General features: G+C 39.5%; 1 protein-coding gene and 1 long non-coding RNA gene across 3 annotated transcripts; one reads left to right on the top strand and one right to left on the bottom strand.

Moving 5' to 3' along the window:
• Positions 1–4,536: 4,536 nt before the first annotated feature.
• Positions 4,537–6,541, bottom strand: LOC147920867 (uncharacterized). The gene is made up of 5 exons (XM_087501266.1): positions 6,295–6,541; positions 5,753–6,234; positions 5,512–5,649; positions 5,114–5,330; positions 4,537–4,862 (listed from the first exon to the last, which is right to left on the bottom strand). The coding sequence occupies exons 1-5, from the start codon at positions 6,539–6,541 to the stop codon at positions 4,537–4,539; spliced, it is 1,410 nt and encodes a 469-aa protein (XP_087357392.1).
• A 1,619-nt stretch (positions 6,542–8,160) lies between these two features.
• LOC109131033 (uncharacterized) lies at positions 8,161–12,167 on the top strand. Of its 2 annotated transcripts, none has more exons than XR_015590505.1 (14): positions 8,161–8,389; positions 8,483–8,658; positions 8,783–9,071; positions 9,148–9,267; positions 9,409–9,462; positions 9,571–9,728; positions 9,822–9,883; positions 9,996–10,253; positions 10,566–10,686; positions 10,791–10,808; positions 10,934–11,019; positions 11,235–11,333; positions 11,547–11,727; positions 11,951–12,167. It is a non-coding gene; the product is annotated as an uncharacterized LOC109131033 (long non-coding RNA). The 2 variants fall into 2 exon arrangements; XR_015590506.1 differs by having other exon boundaries at positions 8,175–8,389; positions 9,996–10,100.
• Positions 12,168–12,348: the final 181 nt, after the last annotated feature.

The following is a 12,348-nucleotide window of genomic DNA, read 5'->3' as shown; positions in this document are numbered from 1 at the left end:
TTCCAAAAAATAAAATAAAATTGTATACACATAAAAATATACACTAACATACCATATAGGCATCAACCTTTATTTAATTATAGAAAACAAAACTAAGTGTTTTAAAATTTTATATTCTATCTAATAACAAATTTAATGTAATTAGGTTATAAACTATATAAAACGTAAGAAGAAGAAAAAACATTTTAAACAAAATTATAAATTAATTACATAAAATTTAATTAATTGGAAATTTGAAAACTAAATAAATTAAAAATTATTATTTAAAATACATTAATTTATAATTTAGTCATGTGGTGTACCGCGGGTGAAAACTTAGTAGGATTATTAATTTTGTCGTTCGAACCTACCAAACCTGACGTGACCAAAACCAAATCGAATGTTTGATAAATTCATAAATCCCTTAAACCCAAACCCGGTCGGGTCTATCCGAACCTGGTCGGATCTACCCGAACAAGGTCGGGTCTACCCAAACACGGTCGGGTCTACCCGAACACGGTCTGGTCTACCTGAACACGGTCTGGTCTACCCGAATCTTGCCCTGAGTTAGATCCTTCTGAAATACTCTCTCCATTTTAATAAAAATATCGTTAATTTAAAAATGTGTTACACATATAAAAATCCTATTAAAATTTCTATTATATGTATGCTCATTATTAATACATTACATACTTTCATTTCTTTCATTAATAAATTAAAATAATTCTAGATATAGAAAACGAAGGGCTTTCTCTAAAAATTGACACATTATCATATAATTTTACTTAAAAATTTGTTAATTTTCCTTTTAATAGAAAATAAATAAATAGCAAAACAATGGAGTTTGAAGAGTAAAATTAATTACTCTTTAAATGAAAAACTAAATATAGAAAATAGAGTTTTTTTTTTTTTGGTAAGGGAGGGGGAGACAAGTATTATTAAAAGGAAAAAAGCAAACTACAAACGGGTGTGTCTTGGAAATGCGGTTCCTCAAACATCATCCTCTACAATCGAAACTCTATCTAGCGGAACAGAGTCTAATAAATGCAAACCAAACGGTAAAGTAAAAGCATAGTTGACCAAACCATCGGCTAGATGACTGACTTCCCTATACACATGCGAAATCCGGAATATCCAGTCTCTTGATAAAAAACCATGTCACATACACACCAAGAAGGACAAAGGGTGTGAGTCACTAATCCCTGTCAATAAAAAACCGACTACTAACTCGGAGTCGATCTCCAGCTCCAGTCTCCGAATATTCTTCCCCCATGCTAAATAGAGACCATGGTAAACACCCCAAAGCTCTGCAAAGGGAGCTGAACATATCCCAATCTTTAAAGCAAAGCCTCCGCACCACGCTCCGACATCATCACGCAGTACCCGCCAGCTGTGACCAATCCCAGATTGCCATTGGAAGCCCCATCTGTATTGAGCTTCACCCAATCATGTCCCAGACGTTTCCAAGCTAACAACCTCTCCATCCACACCACTCTTCCTTGTCCCTCGCTAGTAAGTGAGTAAGCATTACTCACCGCCTGCGCCAAACCCTTAACAAAGTAAATCTTATCCCGGCACCGACTATACTCACCAAAGACACTTCCACATCGCCATTTACAGCTCCACCACAACCCCATAGCAAAGAAGGTCGACCAAACACAGCCCGCTACTACCTCACCCATCCGCAAATTATCTGATAGCCATTCCAACAACGAACTATTAAAAAGTCTCTGTCGCAAATGTATTGGTACAACACGCCTCCATCGACCAGCAATAGACGGGCAATCCCTAGCACATGTATAATTGTTTCCACTCCTCCCTTACATACTTGACAAATATTAGTGTCACTTAAATGTCGGCGATGCGTCTCTGCATTCGTCATAATAGCTTGATGGGACACCAACCAAAGAAAATTTTTGACTCTCTCAAAATCAATAACTTTCCAGAAACGATCATAGAAAACAGACATATTCAGTTTAGGACAACGATTCTCCACTAATAAAGAATATGCCGACGTCACTATGAACTTCCCATCAGCCGTCCCCCCCAGGTCAATCTATCTTGCTCACCAGAGACATTATCAACCACTATTGCTGCCAACTCCAGTTGAATATGTTGGGGTAAAAATGGCAACAGTCTTGCCATCGACCAACCGGACTCATCATTCCAAAAGTCTTTAACATGGAGCTCCTTAAGCTCACTCGGTAAATCACTACTCACACTCTCCAGCAGATCTCTGTCTGATAACCATTTATCCTCCCAAAAAAGAATATCCCGACCATTTCCCACAATCCATCGCTGACCACAGACGATCACATCACATAACCCAACTTTCACACTCCGCCAAGTTGATGATCTCAATTTTCTTGCTCCCACTCAAGCATGCTCTCAAATACCCTTTACCTTATACTTATTACGCAGTATCCGTGCCCACAAACTACTCTGATCTCCCAGCAAACGCCAGCCAACTTTAGCCAGAAGGGCTTTATTCATGTCTTGTGAATTCCTAATTCACAAACCCCCTTCTGTTTTAGGCAAGTTGATCCTATCCCACACAATCAAATGGTGCTTCCTCTTTTCCGGAGAGCTACCCCATAGGAAATCCCATGCTACTTTATCCAGGGCCTCCAAAATTGTTTTTGGTAACAGGATAGTGCTCATTGTATGAACTGGTATCGACAATAAGACGGATTTTGTTAAAGTTAATCTTCCTGCCATGCTTAGACACTTCCCTTTCCAACCTGCTAGATGCGATGTAACTCTTTGAAGCACCTCACCAAATGTGTCTTTGTTAATTCTCTTTTGCAGTACATGCATACCTAGATACTTCCCCAGATCCATGGTTGACTTAATCCCGCTTTCATCAGTACTTAACTTCCCCAACTCCCACGACACATTTCCTGAGAAGAATATCTTCGACTTCTCCAAACTCACCTTCTGATCCGATGCGACACAAAACCTCTCCAACACATGTCTGATCACTCTTATTTGAGACACTGAAGCTTCTACAAAGAGTATTAAGTCATTCGTAAAGCAGATATGAGATAACTTGGGGCCACCACGCGACAAGCTAATTGGCTTCCAGTCAGCTTTGATGATTGCGTTCTCTATTAAGTGACAGAGACACTCCAAGCACGAAACAAATAAATACAGGGATAAAGGATCTCCTTGTCGAAGCCCCCAAGACGGTGTGAAGGGCTATGTTTGCTCACCATTCCAGAGTATGGACATTGAAGGTTGTTTTACACACTGGAGGATCCTACTCACCAACCCCTCCTCCAAACCAGTAACATGTAAAGTGTCTTCCAAAAAATTTCACCTGATTCGATCATAAGCTTTCTCCAAATCCAATTTGAGGAACATCCAACCCTTACGCCCTGTTTTCTTACGCATCGAATGAATTGCCTCTTGCACTATCACGAATTCACGATGTTATCTGTGCTCAATCTCCCCGGGATGAAGCTAGACTGTGCTGGACCAATCAGTTTCCCAATCACGTTCTTAAGTCGTAGCACCATGATCTTTGTAATGATTTTAAACAACACGTTACACTAGATTATAGGCCTAAACTGGTTCATCCTCTCCGGTTTGGCTACTTTTGCGTTCAAAACTAGGAAAACATCATTTATAACCGGTTGTAAAAAACCCGAACTGAAAAAATCCATCACAAACTTGATCACCGATGCTCCAACAATCTCCTAAGTTTGTTAATAGAAGATAGGCTGATAGCCATTTGGTCCAGGAGCTTTGAATCCCCCCGTACTACATACAGCTGCCTTCACCTCCGCCTTAACAAAGGGTTTATTTAGTGCAGATTTCTCATCCCTTGAGCGATTGACAAACCCAACACTTGGTAAAACCTCCACAACTTCTGCTATGTCCTCCATAGAGTACAAAAGTCAATAGTAATCCACAACTATGTGTTCCAGCTCTTGAGCATCCTGTACCCAAATATTCTCATCATTATTCAACATCTCCACACGGTTCCTCCTTCGACGTATGATGGTGGACATGTGGAAGTATTTAGTATTCCGATCACCATGCACTATTCATTTATCTCTTGATTTCTGGAACCACAGAATTTTCTCTTGCTCCAGAACCACTTCAAATTCCTTCAACAGGTCCTCTTCCTCCTTTAGCAATGTATCAAGTTGCGTTATGTCCAGTGCATCTTGAACATCTTTTATTCTCCCCATCAGCTCCTCTTTTCATTTTTGAACATCCCTAAACACATCCCTATTCCACTTATTAAGCTTTAGCCTTAACTCGTTTAATGCATCAGGTGTAGTTAACTGTCCATTCCACGACGTTGTTAACACTTCTTTGAAACTGGGATGACACAACCATGCCGCTTCAAACCTAAAAAGCCTTTTACCAGGACATCGTGTAACCTCTTGGGATAGTTGTACATACAGCAGTGCGTGGTCAGAAGCCAAAAAAGGAAGGTGAGTAACACTCGCATCCTATCACTTAAGTCTCGCATGGGCGCAACACAATACTCTATCCAACCTTTTAGCTACACATGTCTGCTCAACTCTACCTCGGCGCCATAAGAACTCATTTTCCCTGAATCCCAAGTCTATCAAGGATAGACCATTTATCCAATCCCCAAAGGCCAGAAGAATCTGGTGACAGCCTCCTATTTCCACCGGATTGTTCGTCAGTCCTCACAATTGTATTAAAGTGTCCACCAACCAGCATAGGTCCCTCCAATGCAAGGATAACACCACTCAGCTTATCCCAAAGCCCAGTTCGTCTACTCACTGAGGGGGCAGCGTAGACAACAACAAGATTCAACACCTCTGTGTCTGTTTCTACCTTAGCCACAATAAACTGATCAGACGATTCCACAATAGCGATCTCGCCAATCCCATACCACCAGTCTGCCCAACAACATCCACCCGAAACGAATTATCGAAGCCTAAGCTGTGACAGATTCGGTCTGCTTTAACTCCTCCGGCGTGTGTTTCAAATAATGCAGATGTCTGTCTTGAATTTCTTCAATAGGTATCGAATAGCTCTTCTGAAATTGGGTTTATTCGCCCCCGACAGTTCATTAATATGCAATTCATTGATATACAAATGAAAATATTCCAAACAACTGGGGCGTACCATTAGTGCAACCCCAACTCACTTCTGCCGGTAGGACAAGCTGTCTGCAAGTTCCCGACATCCCCTGGCATCTCCTCCTCCTGTGGTTGAGATCCATCCTCGATACTCATGGATACTGAAATTGGATGCCGCTCCGTCATCCGGTCTCCGCCATTATTCATGAACCCTCCGCCGGTTCTCCCCAAATTCACCGGCTCTACACACAGTCTCTTACCATTCACGAGCAACAAGTCTTCCCCCTTAATGGGTCCAAAAACTAGGCCCCGGGATGAATTTTTTAAAAAGCGTTGCTTTTGATGCGGCCCAATGAGCTCTGCAGTTTTATTCTTTCCAGTCTTCTTACCCTTCGGCCCAGCATAACTCCCCCATTTCCATTATTCAAATTCCAAGCCATACTCACTTCCTTTCCTTGCGGCTTACTCTGCACAATCTGCCTTGATCTTTAGGAGATACGTTTTCCTTATTCATTTCTACCGTACTAGCAACTTTCGTACTTTCCTGGGATACCACAATATCTTCCAACCTTTGATGTTCCAAAACCGTACTTCTCGGGATCCCCTGAATATTCCTTTATGATCTAACACCCGATTTATCTGCCGATGAACCCGCAGCAAACACAGCGCCTGCACCATTAGAATTGGCCACCTCCTAGGTCTCTAACCTCCGTGAATCCATCCTCCTGGTGCACCGGCCCCGACACCTCTGTCGCTAGACCCGGTTCAGCGAACACAACACTCCTCTCTACAACTTTTTTGGGACACACATGCACTAGATGTCCATAGATCCCACACAAAGAGAAAATATTAGCTAAGCCTTCATACGTCACAAAGAACCTTTCTCCATTGATCATCACAGTCCCCTTCAATGGCTTAGACAGATTGACCGCCACACAAACTTGAGCCAAACGTGATCTCTCAAAGTTTAATGTTGTCATATCCACCCTTAAAGGCTCCCCTAAACCACATGCTAACCCCATAAGAATTGCCTGATGGTAGTAGTTGATCGGACTGTTCGATACACGTACCCACACTAGAGTCGTGACTATATCATCACGTAGTGGATCAAACTTCAGCGACCAATCCTGTACCATAAGGTAATTGCCAAACACCATCCACGGCTCTCCCGTGAGTGCCGCCAAATACTCTTCCTCCAAATCAAAACAAACCATAAAGAATTATTTAGGTAGATCCATAATAAACATACCACATCGCGGCTTCCACAACTCCCAAAGCTTCTGAGTAAGGACAATTATTGGGATCTGCCTTCCTAGCAGTTTAACTATCATACATCTCTTCCAGAACCCATTCATAGCCTCCAAAGCCTCATTCCCAATCTTAAGCACTGACTCCCCATCCTCACCAGTTGGGAACTCCAACCTCAGTCTTTCCTCCACAAACACATCATCCACAACACTCTCCGGCTTTGGAATACCACCACTTGAACTACCCATCGGTTTCTCCACTCATACCCTCGATGAATCAGGTGGATCCCCAGGCGGCCTGACCTTCTCACCTACATCTGCCATCGTCGCATCCTGATCTCCCACTTTCGCAGTCGCCATTTCTTCTAAGACCTGCTCTTCCTCCTCTTCATTACGAGTTTGAAGAGGCTCTAATACAATGTTTTTAAGATATAAACTTTATAAAGTATATATGGTATTTCTGGATGGTAACTACTACTCGGAGATTCGATCCAAGTATTTGTTATAAGGTTTAACAAAGTATTTATTAGATTATACAAGATATTTTTAAAGGTTTTATTAGGTATTTGTAAGCTATTTATATGATATTTATAATATTTTATACACATAGAAAATAGTTTGTGTATGCTTTTATAAAGTTACACACGTATTTGAGTAGATTACAAATTTTTAGAGACATTTTGCTAAAAAAATTAAAATAAGTATTTTGAAAATTTCCCAAAGATTAACGGGATTCTTGTTCAAAATGCCATTTTTGGCTAACCATTTCTCAAATTTGCCATTTTTACTAAAATATTTGAAATTTGTCATTTTTGTCGTTTAAAAAAACTAAAGATTTGGATTTTTTTTCTCATAAAATACATACTTAATAACAAAAGATATACCCTAAACCAAAATTGGACCTACTAAACCCAAACAAAAAGCTTATCATGTAATTGATTCAAGATTAATAGCTGTACTAATGAAGTTTTTGATTTCCACTACATTTTAAAGTTTATTAAACTTAAAAAAAAATTTGTAAGGCCGGGTATATATACACCATCATAAATCGACTGCATGTAAAATAATATTCCAAATCACAGTTGACAATTTATAGTGTGTAATGCTAAGATCGAAATTGACATTTTTTTTCCTATTTAGGGGAGATAGTGAGTTTAATTTTTGTTGGAAGGTAATAAATTTATCAGAGATTTGTTTGACTTTGGGAAATGTTGGGGCTATCAGACATGACAGTTCACAGATCATATCCAAAAACCCTAACAGTCCTCCAAATCACTACAACAACAAGCGTCAGAGGCCTGATTCGGGTCGAGAATGGCATGTGTGAAGGAACACAGGCCATTCGTATCTCCTCTGACAGGATCTGGATGGCATGAACACTGGAACACAGACCGTACGTGTAAGAAGGCGCAACCTATTATCGAATTTTAACGGCGAGATTAACCAAGCTTCTACAACACCGTCATAATCAAGCTTCAACAACGAAATTTGAGATAACATTTTTCTTCACTATGGTTATGCTTCTTGCGTATACTACAATACTCTCCCTCTTTAATCACCTGATTCATAATTGTGTCTATGTTTCTTTTGCGCAGGAATTTCAAGCTTGAAAATCACCAAGAACTGGAAGCTCTGATACCATGTTCAACTTTAGGTTTAACCTCTTCTTGCCTTAAACTCTCTTATCCATTTCATTATACATCCTTACACTTATATATGGACTTACTGAGGTTTTACTATATAGTTTTGTGAAAGCTAAACAATACCCACTAAACAAGTTTATGGGCTTACATAACACAAAGGCCCAATACTCATTTAATTGTCTTCTTCTTCAGTCTCCAACGCTTCTTCACCTTCTTCTTCATTCTAACTTCTAACCGATGAACTCTTCTCCATTTTCTTCTCTTCAAGCTCTTGATTCTGTTTCAACAATTTTGTGGACTAATCAAAGACTTTATTCCAACACTCCCTCTCAATTCTTTTGATTAATCCCCAAATTTGATGTTAGGGTTTTGACCTCCACATTCCCTTGAGTTTTCAGTTTGATTCCTTCTTCCATTGGACAACATCTCTTCACGATGTTTGCATAACTTACTGGTACGTTTTCTTTCTCCCTCATCACCTTATTCCTCAATTGATTTCCCGTTGTCATTGATTTCATCACCTTCTCCTGATTTTCTTTGATCTCAGGTTTCTCTTGTTTCTCTTTGGTTTCATTTACCTGGATCTTCTCTCGTTTATGCATGTTTGCTTCCACTGGGGGATCTTGTGTGATACCTCTTTGAATCGTTCTTCTTCCAATTGGGTTTTTCATTACTCCAAGTCTGAGTCGGAGATCTTCAAATCGCTTTGTCCCAAGTGGTTTGGTAAGAATGTCTGCAGTTTGTTCTTCCCCATTGCAATACCGTAGACTAATTACTCCATCTCTTTCTGCTTCTCGAACAACATGATAACAAATTTGAATGTTTATTTTTCTCTTGTGTTGGACAGGATTTTTTCCAATTGCTATTGCCGATGTATTGTCGCAATAGATTTGGACACTCTCTGTAGTATTGACTTTTAATTCCCCCATTAAACGTTTCAACCACACTGCATGGTTTGTGGCTGCACTCAGCACCATATACTCCGCCTCTGCTGTGGATTGGGCAATTGTATCTTGTTTTTGAGTTTGCCATGTGAACATTGCACTCCCAAGTGTGAAACACATTCCTGTGGTGCTTCGCATATCTTCTTTGCAACCAGCCCTATCTTAATCTGAGAAGCCAACTAACTCTATTTGGTTTGTCTCCTGAAAGTTTAACCCGTAGTCAATTGTTCCTTGTATCTACCTTAACAATCTCTTTGCCTCTTGCAAGTTTTTCTCTCTTGGTTGTGATAGGCTCCTGGACAGATAAGAGGCAATAAATGCAAGGTCTGGTCTAGTTGCAGCAAGATACAACAATCCTCCTATCATGCTTCGATAGAGATTTGGGTTGGTGAGTTCTGCTCCTTCTCCTTGATCCTTTTGATTTGGTACCAGTGGTGTCCCTACACTCTTGCAATGTTTCATGTCAAATTTTTCCAACAGTTGTTATGCGTATTTCTTTTGACTTAGAAATATTCCTCCATCTGTGTAGGTGATCTCAAATCCAAGGAAGTATTTAAGCTTTCCCAAATCAGTCATCTCAAAGGTATTTTTCAACTTCTCCTTAAATTGATTAATCATATCCTCATTGCTACCTGTGATAATAAGATCATCTACGTAGACTTATAATCATGATTTCACCTTCACATTCTAGTGTGTACATTGATGCATCACAGTCGCTTCTCTTGCATCCTTGTGACATGAAGTATGAGTCAATCTTGTTGTACCAAGCCCTTGGAGCCTGCTTTAGACCATACAAAGCCTTCTTCAATTTGTAAACCATATTCTCTGCTCCCTCTATCTCAAAGCCAGGTGGTTGCTCTACATACACTTCTTTGGTGATTTCTCCATTTAAGAAAGCTGATTTAACATCCATCTGATGTAAATTCCACTTTCTTTGTGCAGCAAGTGCTATTAGGGCTTTAATTGTATCATGTCTAGATACAGGGGCAAACGTTTCTCCATAGGTTTGAGTAAATCCCCTAGCCACTAGTCTTGCTTTCAACTTTTGGATTTTACCAACCTCATCTGTCTTTATCTTGTATATCCATTCGATAGAGATTATTTTCTTATCTGTAGGTCTCTCCACCAAATCCCAAGTATCATTTTTATTGATGTTGCAAATTTCCTCACCCGTTGCACCTCTCTAGTTTACATCATTGACAGCTTCTTCGAAAAAGGTAGGCTCCTGCCAGGATAAGTAGCATGCCTCCTCAACTTGGTCAGCTTCATTGTCTTGTTGTTCTTCTTCATGATAAATATCACTTAGCTTTTTGACTTTATGAACCTGTCTCGATGAGCTACCAATTTCTGACACTCCTCCACTCAGTTGAAAAGGTATGGGACTGATTTCCTGTCTCACATCACTTGTAGTTGATTTGTTTGCTAGACTTGTATCATTTTCCTTTGTACACCGGCATTTGTCTTAAGAGGTGTTTTTTTCAGCACTAGGAGACACCTCAGGTTGTTCCTTAACTTCCTCTTGAGTTTTCCAGTTCCAGCTTTTATTTTCTTCAAAAACAACATCCCTTGATATTTCTATCCTCCTTGTACTCATGACATACACTCTATACCCTTTACTTACACTACTGTATCCCATGAACACAACTTTCTCCGTTCTATCATCTAAATTTTTTCTCTTTACTGCAGGGATCCACACATGACAAATACATCCAAATACTCTAAGGTGGTAAACATAAGGTCTATGGCCACTCCAAGCTTCAAGTGGAGTTTTCTGATTCAAAGCCTTAGTGGGAAGTCTGTTTTGAAGGTAAGCTGTTATAAATGTTGTTTCAGCCCAAAATTCATTTGGCATTTCCTTGTCTTTTAACATGCTTCTTGCCATGTCCATCAACGTTCTGTTTCTACGTTCAGCAACCCCATTTTGTTGAGGTGAGTAAGCTACTGTAAATTGCCTTTCAATTCCATTTTCTTACAAAATTTCTGACTTGAACTCTCCTCCTCTATCTGACCTGATTTTCTTTATCTTCTTGTTTGTTTGTTTGTGTTTCAACCAGATTCTTGAACTTCTTGAAAGCGGCAAATGTCTTTGACTGACTTCAGGAAGTACACCCATAGCATGTATGAGTAATCATCCGTAAAAGTAAGTATGTATACACTTCCATTACATGATGGTGTCTGCATTGGTCCGCATACATCTGTATGGATTAGTTCTAGAATTCTTTCACTCTTGGTCTCTGCTATCTTAGGAAATTATTCTCTGCACTATTTCCCTTTTACACATGCCTCACATACATTCTTGATCACTTTGAAAAATGGCAATCCTTTAACCATTTCATTTGTTTGGAGATTTTGCAGGTTTAGTCCTGAATGACCCAATCTTTTGTGCCACAGCTCAGACATACTCTCTTCTTTGGCCATTTGCACACTCTCCTCTGCAATTTCCATTCTCAATAAGTAAGCATTCCTTGCCATTTCCACTTCAACAATCTTATCCCCATTTTGGTTGTGAATAATGCATTTGTTCCCAACAAACAACACTTGATAACCATTTCTAGTCATCTAAGGCACACTCAAAAATTTTTTTGTCTATCTCTGGAACCAAAAACACATCCTTAATAACTCTTGTTCTCTTCTTAGTTACTACTTCAATGTTTCCTTTTCCTGCAGTCATTAATGTAGCACCATTTCCAATTCTAATGGGAACTTGAACTGACCTGTCTATGGTGGTGACGAGCTTTTCTTCACGAGTCATGTGATTAGTTGCTCCACTGTCAATCAGCCACACTTCATCACTGCGTGTTTGCTCTACAACATATGGTGCACTAAACAGCCTTGTTTCTTCTTCCCGGTAATTCTGTGTTTTTCTATCTTGATGCTTTTTGCTTCGACAGTCTTTTTTCAAAATGCCCGTGTTTTCTTCTCGGCCTGAATTGCTTGAATGAAAATTGGGTTTCGTATCGACATTTGAGATAACATTTTTCTTCATTGTGGTTATGCTTCTTTCATATACTACAATACTCTCTCTCTTTAATCACCTGATTCATACTTGTGTCCATGTTTCTTTTGCCCAGGAATTTCAAGCTTGAAGATCACCAAGAACTGGAAGCTCTGATACCATGTTCAACTTTAGGTTTAGCCTCTTTTTGCTTTAAACTCTCTTATCCATTTCATTATACATCCTTACACTTATATATGGACTTACTTAGATTTTACTATAGTTTTGTGAAAGCTAAACAATACCCACTAAACAAGTTTATGGGCTTACATAACACAAAGGCCCAATACTCATTTACTTGTCTTCTTTTTCAGTCTCCAACGCTTCTTCACATTCTTCTTCGTTCTAACTTATAACCAATGAATTCTTCTCCATTTTCTTCTCTTTACGCTCTTGATTCTGTTTCAACAATTTTGTGGATTAATCAAAGACTTGATTCCAACAGTTCTAATTTAAAGCATTTGGTAAGACACT

The sequence above is a fragment of the Camelina sativa genome, chromosome 19 (assembly GCF_030686135.1).
Source record: "Camelina sativa cultivar CO46 ecotype springtype chromosome 19, ASM3068613v1".
Taxonomy (NCBI): Eukaryota; Viridiplantae; Streptophyta; class Magnoliopsida; order Brassicales; family Brassicaceae; genus Camelina; species Camelina sativa.
Note: the sequence above shows the minus strand (reverse complement) of the source record. Positions and strands in the feature narration are given on the sequence as shown.

What these genes read in the sequence shown, in the direction of transcription:
- LOC147920867 (XM_087501266.1), bottom strand. Translation starts at nt 6,541, where the DNA reads ATGGGTAGTTCAAGTGGTGGTATTCCAAAGCCGGAGAGTGTTGTGGAT. An exon ending in GTTGTGGAAGCCGCGATGTG is followed by an intron (nt 6,235 to 6,294) that starts GTATGTTTATTA and finishes ATTTGGAGGAAG; the next exon opens with AGTATTTGGCGGCACTCACG. An exon ending in ATCAAGGCAGATTGTGCAGA is followed by an intron (nt 5,331 to 5,511) that starts GTAAGCCGCAAG and finishes GGACCCATTAAG; the next exon opens with GGGGAAGACTTGTTGCTCGT.